This window comes from Macrobrachium nipponense, chromosome 21 (assembly GCF_015104395.2).
Source record: "Macrobrachium nipponense isolate FS-2020 chromosome 21, ASM1510439v2, whole genome shotgun sequence".
Lineage (NCBI taxonomy): Eukaryota > Metazoa > Arthropoda > Malacostraca > Decapoda > Palaemonidae > Macrobrachium > Macrobrachium nipponense.
Window position 1 is genome coordinate 35,994,688 of NC_087212.1, and position 15,553 is coordinate 36,010,240.

The following is a 15,553-nucleotide window of genomic DNA, read 5'->3' on the forward strand; positions in this document are numbered from 1 at the left end:
GAATTAGAAACAAAATGAATGAACGTTTTACTAAATAGATTTGCAATTTTGTCTTTATATAAATTTCTTAATAACCACCTGTCATAGGATAGTTTACTTTTTACAAAGGCACGCGTTTCTTCTTTTGTGTATTTGCTTTATCCCGAATCTATTTAAATAGAATAAAATATAGTATTTAGGCCAAAAGGCCAAGTCCTGGGACCCATGAAGTCTTTGACCTCTCAAATGAAATCGTGAAATGTGAAATAGGAGGAAAACCTCGTAGCTGCACCACGAAACATATGAACTGAGATACAGTAAGGGGGAATGAAAGGGGTTCCAGCTAGGGGCAGAAGGGACGCTGCAAAGAACCTTAGGTAATGCCTGCCGACAGTGCACCATATAAGGTGCACTGACGGCCCTAACCTCCTATCGGGTGTAATACAGAGTTGGCTACGGTGTGACAAGATTCCAAATGTAGCTAACTACTAATCACACAAAGTTATCTACACGAATCTATCTATTTTTTAATACAGTTACATTGAATGTATACATGTTACAGTAAGATTGTGTAACCAGGGATCTCACGAAATCCCTGAAAATTTTAGGGAATTCATCTAATCACCAATTCACTTAGGAACATTTGATACCCGAGGGGTTAGTACTAAACACAGCGAAACAGTGTAGATGAAGGACTGTTTCGCCCATGCTTAGTACTAGCCCCTTGGGAATTGGTGATTTCACGAATTCTCTGAAAAGTTCAGGGATTTCATGAGATCCCTGGTTTCAGTCTTACTGTAACATATAAAAAAAGAATAAATATACCAGATTTGAAAGAATGACAAAGCACGAACAACGCTCGAAAAAGACGAAGCCGACCATCCGCAACAAACCCGGGGTTAATGTCCATCAAACTAAGTCGGGCGGACCCGCCTCGGACTTACCTCGTCTATTGGCGAGACGCCCCGAATGGTCTTAAATATCCCCTTTTTCGTCTTTCCGTCCGACACCCTTGAGGGAGGCGAAGATGATTTTCCGGACCAATTCGCCCGACTTGATCCGGAATGGCAAGGCTTGATCTTCCGGAATTACGCCTGGAAAATCTCGTCTAATACCGGGACTTTGCGGTGCCCTAGAGTTCTCTCTCTCTCTCTCTCTCTCTCTCTCTCTCTCTCTCTCTCTCTCTCACACACACACACATACACACACACACACATGATAATGGGTTCTAGCTTTTGTTTTTATATTTTCTATCTTTCTCGTACAGTTTTTAGCCTCTCTCTCTCTCTCTCATGAAATTGGGTTCTAACTTTTGTTTTAATTTCCTATGTTCCTCATTCAGCTTCTCTCTCTCTCTCTCTCTCTCTCTGTGTGTGTGTGTGTGTGTGTGTGTGTGTGTTCTTATTGGAGCTGTTGGCGCTTTGCGTCAAATCTTTTCTCCGTAAGTAGCCTGGAGGGATTTAGACCTTCAGAGCGTCTTGGAGAAATAAATTTTTTTGTGTATTTACGACTGGTGAAGATATTAGTTGCAGCACAATAATTAAAACAATTCAATTAATAACGAAAAACATCAGTGTAATAACCGATGCCTTACATAAACAGCTACACACTGTATTTACTCCAGTCAACTGATAGTGACATACCAGAATGTATAAAGACGAATATTTACGTGTTTATTAAATATATCTACATGATTATTAAATAACCACTAAAACTGCAAAAATGCAAATACAAACAATTTCTAAATTTAAAAAACTACATTCAGCAGAATTAAAATGTTATGGCTTTTTCTGTCCTAATCGTAACTTCATGTGATGTACTTCATTGTAAAATAATAAACTGAGTTCATACATAATAAAATTCGTATTTTCTATTTTTCTTATTTTTACAAGACGTGGCAAAGTAGCCACGGGAAGAAGCATACAGAGGGAGACGAAATTTACACGTAGTTATTTGGAATTTTAGTAGATACAGATATATAAGTATGTGATATATAGTGTATATGTATGGGTATATGTATGTATATACATAGTAAATTCAAGTATGTTGAGCTATAAAAAAAATTTAATAATTTTATTAATTCCGTACGTAAATTACATATATTGCACATGTATTTATTGTAATTTCTTTTAAATAAATGAGAAAAAAATATGAAGAGTGCGATAATAAATTTGTACGTATATATACAACCTGCTAAAAATGAGAGTAATATGGAAGGACTCATACGCATATGCATGAATTCATAACAGTAGCCAAAAGAGAATAGAAACAAGACGCATGACTGTCATTCACATACTTTCATTTGCACGTATGCAACTGTATATTGCGTATGTATTAAAACTGAGAGAGAGAGAGAGAGAGAGAGAGAGAGAGAGAGAGAGAGAGAGAGCCTTGTGTATCAAGAACAAGTTCCATATCCCGAAGGCAAACGAGAGAAATGATCATTTAACAAATCACCCTTATATAATAGGATACCAATAATGAGATTAGTTCAGCAGTAGTGAAAAAAAAAAAAGTTCCTTTCAATGAGAAATATTTCTGCTGGACGTATGGTATCGCCGAGGATAATGGAGAAATATGAGGGATGTACTACAATCGGAATGGGGATTTAGAGGGATTTCTCTCTCTCTCTCTCTCTCTCTCTCTCTCTCTTCCAACTGTAGGTGCTTTTATATTTTGCGTATATATATATATATATATATATATATATATATATATATATATATATATATATATATATATATATATATATATATATATATATATATATATATATATATATATATATATATATATATATATATATATATATATATATGTGTTTATATATATATATATATATATATATATATGGTTTATATATATATATATATATATATATATATATATATATATATTATATATATATATATGCAATACATTTTAAAAAGTAAATAGATCAGTGAAAATTATATGGAAATTCAAGCAAAGTAAGCTCATATATTGTAGAAAAGAGATAACTAAAAAAATTAAGTGAAGCACATGGTTTTACTAATATAAACTACAGATAACATAAGAATTATAAAACAATAACAGTAACAAAAACTATTGGCACAAATACATATAAGCCACACACGATGCAAGTACGACCAGGTCGCAGTTTATATATTAATATTTATACATACATATGTATATATATTTACATTATATATATGATATATATATATGTATATATATATATATATATATATATATATATATATATAAGTACAAAAAGACCAACATCGTGCAAACGACCCGTTGGACCATAAATCGGGCATGAAAAGCCTCCATAGCTCCCTAGATCCCCCCCCCAACCCCTCCCCCTACGCCTCTGGAAAAAAAAAACCCACAGCAGACAAAAACTCTACACACTAAGAGAGAAAGAAATATTTTACGAAGAGAAAGAAAAGAAGAAAAGACGGACTTTATAGACTACGGAAGAAAAATTTTATAGACGCCGCCATTGAATAGCAAACGCGAAAGTTGTAAAGATGGCTGAAAGGTTTATATAGCGCGGAAGAGTAAGCCAGCAGTGTGAATGCCAGTCCCACCGAAAGGCGGGAAGAGGTGTATAAGCTGAACATATTATGATCTCCCCGCTGCATCTTTCTCATAAAAGAAAAGACGAGTGGTGAATGCAGGATGAGTGATACAGGATGAGTAATACGGCGGTGGGCTCTTAAGATTCAATGGGTAATGAGGGCAATAAATTAATCTCCAGTCGTTTCATTTTTAAGTGTGATCATATTTTGCTGGGAGTCATTTTCCAGTGTGGAAGTAATATAATAACCTCATTGTAATAATAATAATAATAATAATAATAATAATAATAATAATAATAATAATAATAATAATAATACTAATAATAATAATAATAATAATAATAATATCTGGTTTTCAAGATAACTACTCGTAGTAATGATGAAAACTATATCAGTATCTCAACAGCAATAATAATAATAATAATAATAATAATAATAATAATAATAATAATAATAATAATAATAATAATAATGACAATCAAAAGCCACAGTAGTGTTAAAAATATATTATTGTACAATGGTAAAAAAATACTAACCAGGAGAGACTTTCGGATACTGCTCCGTATCCCTCAGCAGTATCCGAAAGTCTCTCCTTGTATATTTTTTACCATTGTACAATAATATATTTTAACACTACTGTGGCTTTTGATTGTCAATATTATAGCCTCGTTACGGAGGTTCCTTAGTTCAATAATAATAATAATAATAATAATAATAATGGAGAAACAAATCCATCATTTATGTAAATGTACATATATTTCAGTTTAAAAGCAGCAAAGATAGCTTTCGGGAATCTGTTCGGTTCCCCTTATCAATCTGAGATTAATAAGGGGAACCGAACAGATTCCCGAAAGCTATCTTTGCTGTTTTTAAACTGAAATATATGTACATTTACATAACTGCGGATTTGTTTCTCCATTTGAAGACTCGTGCTACTATGAGGATTTTTTAATAATAATAATAATAATAATAATAATAATAATAATAATAATAATAATAATAATAATAATAATAATAATATAACCTCCCATTAAGGAAGGAGTTATAATAACAATATCCATTTCTTTAAGTAAACAAAGCCCGCACCCAACTAACCTACCTTTCTTGTCCTTCCAGAATCGTCCTGGGAATTGAAGAAAAGCCCTACATCCAGGAAGGCACTGAGGGAACTACACTATTCTAACAACATCCCAGGATGTCAAAGGCCCCTTCCATCGCCAAGTCCTTCATGTCCACCTTCAGGTAACCAAAGTTCAGCTTGTCCCTAAATGATCGCAGATTGCTCCTGACCAAACATCCATCTTCATTCCTGATACACCTCCCCTTGACCGACCCCTGGTCTTTAATAGGTATCACCTTGACGAAAACTTGGTCCCTAAATGAACCAACTTGACTGCAACCTGGACCTAATAGACGCCCCCTAGTACCTCGTTTGACGAGTGGTTTTCGCGCTCGGCTACCAATCCGGTGGTCCGAAGTTCGATTCTCGGCTCGGCCAACAGGGAATCAGAGGAATTTATTTCTGGTGATAGAAATTCATTTCTCGATATAATGTGGTTCGGATCCCACAATAAACTGTAAGTACATTGCTAGGTGACCAATTGGTTCCTAGCCACGTAAAAATATCTAATCCATCGGGCCAGCCCTAGGAGAGCTGTTAATCAGCTCAGTGGTTAGGTAAAACTAAGATATACTTAACTTTTTTTCTCCACTGAAACTGACCTCCCTTAGATTCCAAAGGCTGAAACTCGACACCTAAAAGATCACCACTTTGACTGAAACCTGACGCCTTAATGGACACCCTTAGAATGAAACCTGACCCTTGATGGAGCCCTTTGAATGAAATTTGTCCCATAATGGTCTTCACTTTGACTGAAACTTGGCCCCTAATGACTCCAGTCTGAATGAAACCTCCCTAATATACCCCACTTTGACTGAAAGCCTGACCCCTGATAGACCCCTTAGAATCAAACTTGACCCCTAATGGACCCAATCTTGACTGAAACCTGACCCCTAATATACCCCACTTTGACTGAAACCTGAATGAAACTTGACCCCTAATAGACCCAACTTTGACTGGAGCCTGATCCCCAGTGGACTCCACTGACTAAAACCTGACCCATGACCCAATAATTGGAAACCAACCCCTATTGAAACCCCTGACCCTTAAATGATAAATGGACACTTTAGCTGGAATCTGGATTCTAATGGACCCAACTATGGTTGAAACCTGACCCATAATGAACCCCACCGACTGAAACCTTACCCATAATGGACCCCACTGACTGAAACCTCACCCATAATGGACCCCACTGACTGAAACCTCACCCATAATGGACCCCACTGACTGATACCTGACCCATAATGGACCCCACTGACTGATACCTGGCCCATAATGGACCCCACTGACTGATACCTGACCCATAATGGATCCCACCGACTGAAACCTGACCCATAATGGACCCAAACGACTGAAACCTGAACCCTAATGGACCCCAAATGACTGAAACCTGACCCATAATGGACCCAAACGACTGAAACCTGAACCCTAATGGACCCCAAATGACTGAAACCTGACCCATAATGGACCCAAACGACTGAAACCTGAACCCTAATGAATCCCACTTTCGCTGAAACCCGAACCTAACAGACTTAACTTGACCGAAACCTCGCTCTTATGAAAACCCACCTTGACTGAAGCCTAGCTCGTAATAGACCCACCTTCAAATAACCTGGCCATAAAAGTCACCAGCTTTGTCCATAATTGACCCCACTTGACCTCTGACCGACCCTATCTTCACTTAACATACTGAAATTCAACCAGACCAGTAAGAAAGCCTTCTGAAGCCTAATATAACCCTTTCTGACCTTTAATTATACTTTACTTGGGCTTGTAGTTTTCCCCACCTTGGCTACTCATTGAACCCTAATGAATCCTACTTCGACCCTTAATTAATCCCAACTTGATCCCTATTAGACATCCAACCTACATCATTAACCCTGTTAAATACTGGAAGTAAAATATGATAATGAAAGTAGAATGGAAAGAATAAAAAATACACATATTAGCAATCGCCTAATTACTGGTGCCTACATGAGTTTCAACCATTTAAACGAGATAAGAGTATAGAAAAATTTGTAATTCTTAACTAAAATGAAGAAGATAAACGGCAGAATGTAATGTTTGAACTATGATTAAATTTCAGAAACCTAGGCTTGCACATATTCCCAAGACTTCCATGCCGAAAAAACCGCACCCGCCTCTCTCTCTCTCTCTCTCTCATCTCTCTCTTCCTCTCCTCCTCTCTGCTCCTCTCTCGTCTCTCTCTCTCTCTCTCTCTCTCTTCTCTCTCTCTCTCTATGATTAAATGAGAATATACTACAAAAATTCAAAACGCATGAGAACAGAAAAGCTGAATCTCATTGCAAAAAGAGTAAAAGTTAAAAGACTGAAGGGCGGTAGGTGTTCAACTACTCGTACACATAAATGAATTACAAAATAAAGACAATATAAATAGACAGATAGATAGCTTCAGGTCACTTTACAGTCAACGTAAGACAAACAGCCCCATTCATAAGGATCTTGTCACCATCGTTCTCCTCTTCACCAACACGCCTATTATTTCTAACTTATCCTATCTTTAAGCGCCCCGAAGCCTCGTAGATCCGAGGAGCATAATATTTCCCTTTGAAAAATGCACACACGCTTATCCAAGAGGGAATTTATTCGGGCAGAGAACGCTCTTCCTCCGAGTAGGCAAATCCATAACACTGACTGTTTACGACCAGGAAGCGCTTTCGCGTACACACACAACCTCGAGTTATGTTAGGAGATAAGCATACAACGCCGCTCCCTCTTCGCAAACACTTGATAAACAAAATCCTCCACTTTCAGCGCCCGTGCCACAAACACATGCGTACTCACACGTACAGAGAGACCTGAAGTTCATATCTCTGGCACATAGTCTCATTATATTCTCGGAAGCGTTCGCTTTGCCGCTAGAAAAAAAGGCCGTTATTGGCTGAAAACTGCACCTCAAATAGCAGTGTTTCCTTACACGTAAAATTGCCATTTAAAACCCTATAATATCGCCTAAACAAAAATGAAACTTTAATATTTCTTTCTAATTTTACCTGCCTGTTGTGTAATGTGAATTCTATCACCCAAGCTTTTTATATCAGAAGTTATGACGGTGACTCAAAAATTCTGACACCATAGGCTCGTCTTCATGATTAGAAACCTACCCCAAAATGTCTAAACTTGTCACATGGGGTTTCCGTTCTTGCCGATATATTCTTTTTAGAAACCGTCCTCGACTTCGGAATAATAATGAAAATAAATTTTCAAATGTAATTCTCTATTGCATCATATGCGCTGTTCCCATGTTATAGTAGATTCACATCAGCCGTGATATTTGATGTCTAGGCCAGTCCCTTACGACGCTCCTGATTGGCTGTTGATAAGCCAATGACCGGGCTGGAAACTCTCAGTCTCTCTCGAGAGTTCACACAGGCAGGATGTATGCTCCATCTCTCCTGAGGGATACTTCTTTCAGGAGAGGTAGAACATACATCCTGCCTAAGTGAAATCTCTCGAGAGACTGAGAGTTTCCAGTCCTGTGACTGGCTTATCAACAGCCAATCAGGAGCGTCGCAAGAGACTGGCTTAGGCGTCAAATGCACGGTTGATGTGAATCTACTATAGTAACATACTGTATCTATGCGACAAGGCGATTCAAATAATGTGTCCTTTTTACTTTCCAATCTTTGTTTCAATTCTTAAATAAAAGATGAAATTATCTATGCCAAATCTGTAGATTAAAACCTGACAAATTATAAATTCATGTCCTACTAATTCATATCATCAGTGTAATATTCTAAAAATCTTTTACATTGAAAGGATTTCAATTTTATATCACCATCTGAGTAACTTGATAAATTAAATCCTTTTATTTGTTGTGAAACGAATACATCAAGCTCAGAAATCAGAAACTGCAAATATTTGCTTGCTGTATAATTTTTTTCCTTTAACACAAAGCAATGACAAGTTCCATTCACTCTAAAAATGAAAATCTCCTTTTTCAGTTGAGGACAGACAGGGGCCACACTCTTACCAGTACTACAGCCTCCCACAATTGTACGTGGGCTCTCAAGATCATTCCCAGTCCCATGGCCCACTAGAGAAAGACCACCATTTTGATGCTTCCCCCTTCAAGCCCTATTACATGAGTGACTTGTACAGGACACCCATTCCAGGGATTTCTAAGAACAGGAGATATTCTCAAACATCTCTAATTGACCAAGCTCTCGAGAGTCTAGAACTTTCATCACTAAATGACACGGAATGCGAGTCGCCTGCTTTTAATCAGAGATATTTACAAAGACCTAATCAAAGGCAGGACAATAGCTGGGTATCTAGTTCCAGGAGGTCTTCAACGATAGCAACATCTCCAGTTCTACCTCCACTGCCAGCAGGTGTTTTGGACCGTGTATCTCCAGAACCGATGGAGGCTGTGAACACCTCCACTGAAGACCAAGCTAATCTTGCATCAGTTTGTATTCTGTCATTTGATCTTACCCTAGACTGTGAAGAATTGAGCAACAGTGGTTTCAAAGTTGTAAATATAAGAAATAACTGTCACGAAGAAACCCCCATGGAACATAAAAAATCTGATGAGAAAGAACTTACCGACAGTCTTCTCTGTGAAAGCAATACACTGGAATTTGTGGATGAGGATAACACATTTGAGGTTACCGAAGAAGACTTAATGGAAGAAATTGAATGTGATAATTGCGAAAGTGATGATACAGTGTCTAACCGCAGTCTCAGTCTTTCTATTGATGACAAGTATTTTGAGAATGATGACTTTGATAATATAGAAGATGATCCCTGTGACTTCATAAGTGAAGGAGAACAAGAACAGCTAGACCAAAGTGCAGCCTTGCTTCCAGATAACCAGAGAAACAATGATGCTGAGGAACGTAATAAGGAAAAAGATGCTGCAGATGAGGATGAAGATTTCATTGAGATTGACTGTGATGTACAGCCAATGGAGACTTTGAAGCGGCCCCTTGTATATGGCTATGGAACTGGACCCGTTCATTCATTGAAAGGTAAATCTTTCTTAGACAAGCGGCTTTCCCTAGCATCTGACTATTCAGAGTACATGGAGATGGATATTGCAGAGTCCTTGAGTAAACAAGGAACTACTGAAGAGGTCAGGAAAAAGAGTGAGAGCTGCATGAATCTGAGGGAAACTTACTGGGATTACTGGCAAGCTAAACAAGGCATGAAAGGTCAACTTGGTTATTATTCTTCATCAGAAAGCTCTGCCAATTGCTCTCCTAAACGGCCTAGCTGTCCCTCTGAAAGGTTTTGCTATGACCCGGAAGTTTTACTTGCACATGTACGGTGCCCAAAATCCCTCGAAGATGCCACTTTCAGGCAATATTCTGCTTATGTAAAATCTCACATTTATGACTACTTTGGTAACGTACAAGAAGCACTGAATGAATATGGATTATCAGCTACCCATCGAAACTGGATCAGCAGCCAGCCTGATCTTTTACCAGATACATCAAATTATGCTCAGATGTCAGATCATATCCCTTTAGACTATTCAAGTGAACCAGAGTTACCCAGTGGAAGTGGAGGAGATTCAAAATACAGAATACCATCCCACCAACTGCCAAAGAGAGCACCTCCTCCTAGGCCACCACCTGAACCCCTCCAGAGGCGAGATCCTTCTCAAGATTCTGGAACCTGGACTTATCTTCAGTCATCTCAAGAATTTGCTCTAGACGTATCTGCTTCAGGAGCTTACCCAGTTCCATTGCCAAGGTCCACCTCTTCTCTTAGCCATATTGTGCCCAATACTCCCAACCCATGGCAACACCTTCTCACTGATATCACACCACCCAGAACACCAAGGCACAGTAAGTTTTTTTTGCTTAAGTTTTCCTAAATAACCTTCTTCACTTTCCATACTAACTAGTCATAAACCATAACTGATTTGTTTTTCATAAACATTAGAGGAAAAGAATCTTGTAGTAAAATAATAAAAAAAAAAATTGTGAATGAAAGAAAACATGACTTACTTCTGTCTTCTTTTCAGGTCTTTATGCAACTACCAAAAGTAAAGGACCAGTATCTCAATCAGCATCCTCCAGCCCAAGCAGAGGAACACATTCATCCACTACAGTTGCCTCTGAAACCACAAGGTCAGACATGAACTCCCATCAAGCTCCTAAATCAACTCTGTGTTCAACGCTAGCTCAGCTGCCTCAGCAGTCATCACCAAGTACTTCTAGTAAAAGGTCATTTTTCCCCAGTCTCTCAAAAGTGGTCAAATCTCCTCTAAAGAGGCCAAGTCCAAGACCAAAGACAATTGAAAAAGAGAACTCAATAGATGTGCTGTCAGAACTACCTGTAGTTCATCCTTCCATACAAAAGAGAACACACACGACCACTTCTTCAAAGTCTTCATCTTCATCGTCTTCATCATCATCAGCCTCCAGTAAAGACAGTGTGGCAACCGTTATCCCAGCTTCAGCACGGAACAAGGGTCCAAACTGGTTAATGAAGCATTTTGGAGGGGCCAGATCAAAGATGACAGCTGTGTGAAAGTGGGATGCCAGTTCTTAGCTATTATTAAAGTTGGTAACTTTTTTTGTACTTGAAAACAGCTGTAACAAGCAATTTACCATACTTTGTGTGAAACTTGAATCTTCACCAGGGAAAGGATCCGACGATCATCATCCCAACATGGTTTTACCTCGTGCCAAAGATTGAACTGTTGTGTAGAATGCTGAGCTATGGCAGCTGATGTCTGATGATGAGTCACTGACTGCTGCCATAGCCTACATTATGCTTGATTTTGATGGAAGCCACTTCATATTTTGGTATAAAGGTAGATAAAAAGTAGTTAGCGAGACAGGTGCTCAATTTCTCTGTACTCAGAAAGACAGGGCAATGATTTTGTTCCGTGCTGTTCTGGGATGGAAACTGAATAGTTACACTGCCACTGAAGATGTCCCCAGAGTTGAAGTCTCCCCATTACACAAAAATTTGAATAAACTAAATCACAACCTTAATGACAAGCGATCTGAAACATAAGCATACGTGCAACAAAATAATGTTGTCTTGTGTTTGAATAATTACTGGAAAAATTAACTTCCCTCACTAATAAAGTACTACTAAGTGTGATAATTTCCTAATGCTCATGAACTTATAAGTTCAGTATCCAGTGATGACAGTCACACTCAAACCAGTAACAGATCTGTATTACAGAAATGTAATAATTTCAATGTGTGGAAAAATTTGACTAAACTTTAAAAAACTGAAGTGACAATATACAATAAATGTGCTAAAGAAAAATAAACTTATAATCAGAAAATGACTCATTAACAAAAGTGGAAAAATAAGACAAGGGAAATTTGAATGTGAAATATATGAGACTATCCGCTTTCATGCTGAAAATAGGTAAACATCTAAACATGAGCAGCCAAACCAACTGATAAAACAAAAGCAGGATAAAGAGCGATGCAAACGATTCATGAACAGTTAAATTTCATGATATTATTCCCTGAAAAACAAAGTGAATGTTGTGAGAAAATCAATGATTCAAAGATGACGGAAAAATAAGGTAAAAACACAATGACCCACTGGTTAGGAAACCGAAGATGGAGACTTTTCACAGGGTTTTGGTGGTAGAGTGATACTTTAGTGGGACATAATAGTCTTTATTTTCATATATATATAACAATGCTTATTAGTTAGGATGCATAATTTTGTACTTGTTCTTCTTTGATTGTTTAAACGGTTTACAATAATAGCCAACAAATATTACTGTGTGGCCGAGAAGGACCGTTACTTGATTTGGCGGGTGACGGGTGAGGGAGAATGGTTGAATCTCTTAGGAAGAGAACCCCTTGACGAATATATGGCTTACTTGTTTAAGTTGTGAAGTCTACAGTGAGAGTGAATTGTGTTTCAGAGTCAGGGTCAGGAATGCTAAACCCTTGGTCATGTTATTCCTGATCAAGAAACAAATGCCGAAGAAATAATCTATATGGTATCTTCTTTGGATGCGTTGTTGTGTAGGTGGATAATTCCCCCAAAAAATCATGTAATTTAATGGCCGAAATATCAACAACAAAATCTATTAATTAGCATTGTAATTGTCAACCTGAATCAGCATTACTACTTTTAATATTGTTCATACATTACAACTGTTATCCTGTACTTGTTGCATAATACTCTTAAATTGTGTAATGTACAATAATGGTAAAATGTGTAAATATCCAGAATATAGCATAATCTGATAGATGGGCTGCTCTGAAGGAGCATTTTTACAGACCTTTGGTAAAGATTATCTTGACTATCCATACAGTAGAGCATCTTCAACAATGCCACTACCCCCTGGAAAAGATGCAGTTACCTAGTGTATCCAGAGAGCATCCGGATGGCTGGAACTTGCTTTCGAGAAACACTGGGCAACAGAGCAGTCTACGGGACTTGGTGTCTACTATATAGCTTACAACAAAAACACAAAGCCACCGTTCAGTTTTCTGTGAGACCTCCAGTTGATCGAGTAGCGGAACCTCTCGACGAAAGTCATCTACATTACTGTTAGGCCAGAAGTCTTGTAGCTTCTAGATCACGCAATGCAAGAGCAAAATCAATCATGTGTAAGAACTCGGTATGGTCTGCTGCCATGCCAAAATAGACCGTCTGGCAACTTGTGTAGAAAGAAATAGTCTGCGAAATGCCAGAGGCAAAATTTAGGAAGTGGCCTCACCCATAAAATTCTGCCCAGAGGTCAAACGCCAATATACAGTTCATTAGGAAGGAATAGTAATGATTTAGTTGTATCTTACACATCATTGTATAGAACACCCATATAATATTGACTTCAAAAACTAGGCTAACACTTAAAAAGATAAATATGTCAAAAACACATATTTTGTACTTGGCTGTGCGAATGAAAGTTTATTGTAAGACTATAGGCCTATGCATGGAATGGACACACACACAGACGAATGTGGTTTGCATTTGGGTAAATTTCTTCTTTGATGTGTTTCATGAGTTTGCCAAATATGACGCCCTACAATGAGGGAGATAACTGAGTTCCATTAAAGTGAATAACAACATTTAATGATCACTTATTTTCTAATTCATTGTGAATTAATATAGGCCTATTTTTCTCAGTAAACTAAAATGGTTAGCCCAGTTGTTGTGGTCGCTACATTTTCGTGGCAAATATACAATGATTTTTGCATAACCAAGAACAGTTGTCTTTTTAAAAGCTGCCTTTCTTGAGGACCCATCTTATAGCACCCTTCCAAGTGAGCGGGTTCACTTGTACTTTAGGTGAGCGAGTCACGTCACAGTTTAAGGATGGGGTCCATAGCAAGACTTCTGCAGCACCAGGAAATCAGAGTATACCAGATGAAAGACTTCTTATCCAGGTTATGCCTAAATCAGTGCAAGCAGTTCTGCCTCTTGTCATATAGAACATCTCAGCAACTTTCTGACGCCTGACATATATGAGAAACAAAAACAAAAAAAAGATGAACGCTCTAAACCCTTTCTAGTCTTAGCAATATATATAATATAACCATAATAAAGATATCCCCAAATATTGCACAATGTTAATACCAAGTCCCCCATTTTATCTTCATACCCGAGAGCCTTAACATATCAATAAACAATGGTAATAAAATGTGTGTCTCAATGTTCCTTGGCAGTTATCTTATCTTGTCTTTAAAAACACCAAATACAAACACACACACACACACACACACACACACATATATATATATATATATATATATATATATATATATATATATATATATATATATATATATTTGTGCGTGTTTGAGTGAGTGTGCAGGTACGTGTATAATAATATATATATATATACTATATATATATATATATATATATAGTATATATATATATCTATATATTTATATATATATATATATATATATATATATATATATATATATATATATATATATATATTATATATATATATATATATATATATGATATATATAATATAGATAATATTTATAATATATATATACATATATATACATATATATATATATATATCGATATATTATATACATACTATATATTATATATATATATCATATATATATATATATATATATATATATATATATATATACACACACATATGACATGAACCCTTGCACCCTTGCACTTAATATCGAATCCACCATAATTTAGGAGTAACTTACACACAAGAAAATTACAATTGCCTTTCAGGCGACCACCAATCACCGTATCTAACCCATAGGCCAGGTTCGAGTCCTGGACGGGGCAGATGCGTTATCAAATTTAGTAAATGCCCCAGAATGTAAGTTACCCCAAGAACATGGTAAATTCGACAATAAGTGATGTATTTGCGGTTTAGTATTTGTGAGGATAACAAAAGTTGTAAGTGGCAAAAATTCATATAGTGTATGTGTGTGTGTGTGTGACAGAATCACTAAAATTTGCAACTTGATAAATATATAAATAAAGGCAAAAGTCACGAAAAACAGTGAAACAATGGAGTACCGCTGCAAGGCCTTTCGACTTCTTGTCCTTTGTTTTTATTTACACACACACACACACACACACACACACACATATATATATATATATATATATATATATATATATATAAAAAATAAAGAACAATAGGCATGTAATGCAATTATTTACAGAGAAACCAACCACGTAGAACCGAAAGTAACCTAATACTCGTCCCAAAACAACTCGCCTAAGTCCTATAAATAAAAATAGGGATGCGACAGTTATATGAAAACTAACTCCCTGAGAGAGGTAAGCAAACTGAAAGAGATCAGGTCAATTTTCAAACCTCACTTTTTTTTTTTTTTTTTTTTTAGAAAAGTCGTTTGTTCCTCGTTTCCAATTAAACTTCAGGTTGTTTTTTTCTTTCTTATTCTCATTGTTCTTTTTTCAAGCC

At 36.9% G+C, this 15,553-nt stretch overlaps 1 protein-coding gene across 1 annotated transcript in view; it reads left to right on the plus strand.

Moving 5' to 3' along the window:
* Positions 1–14,266, plus strand: part of LOC135197926 (uncharacterized) — a 65,051-nt gene extending 50,785 nt beyond the window's left edge. The window contains exons 2-4 of the mRNA XM_064225184.1: positions 4,659–4,784; positions 8,628–10,478; positions 10,658–14,266. Coding sequence (XP_064081254.1) covers positions 4,659–4,784; positions 8,628–10,478; positions 10,658–11,166 — 2,486 coding nt within the window. The 3' untranslated portion in view covers positions 11,167–14,266. The remainder of the gene's footprint in view (positions 1–4,658; positions 4,785–8,627; positions 10,479–10,657) is intronic.
* Positions 14,267–15,553: the final 1,287 nt, after the last annotated feature.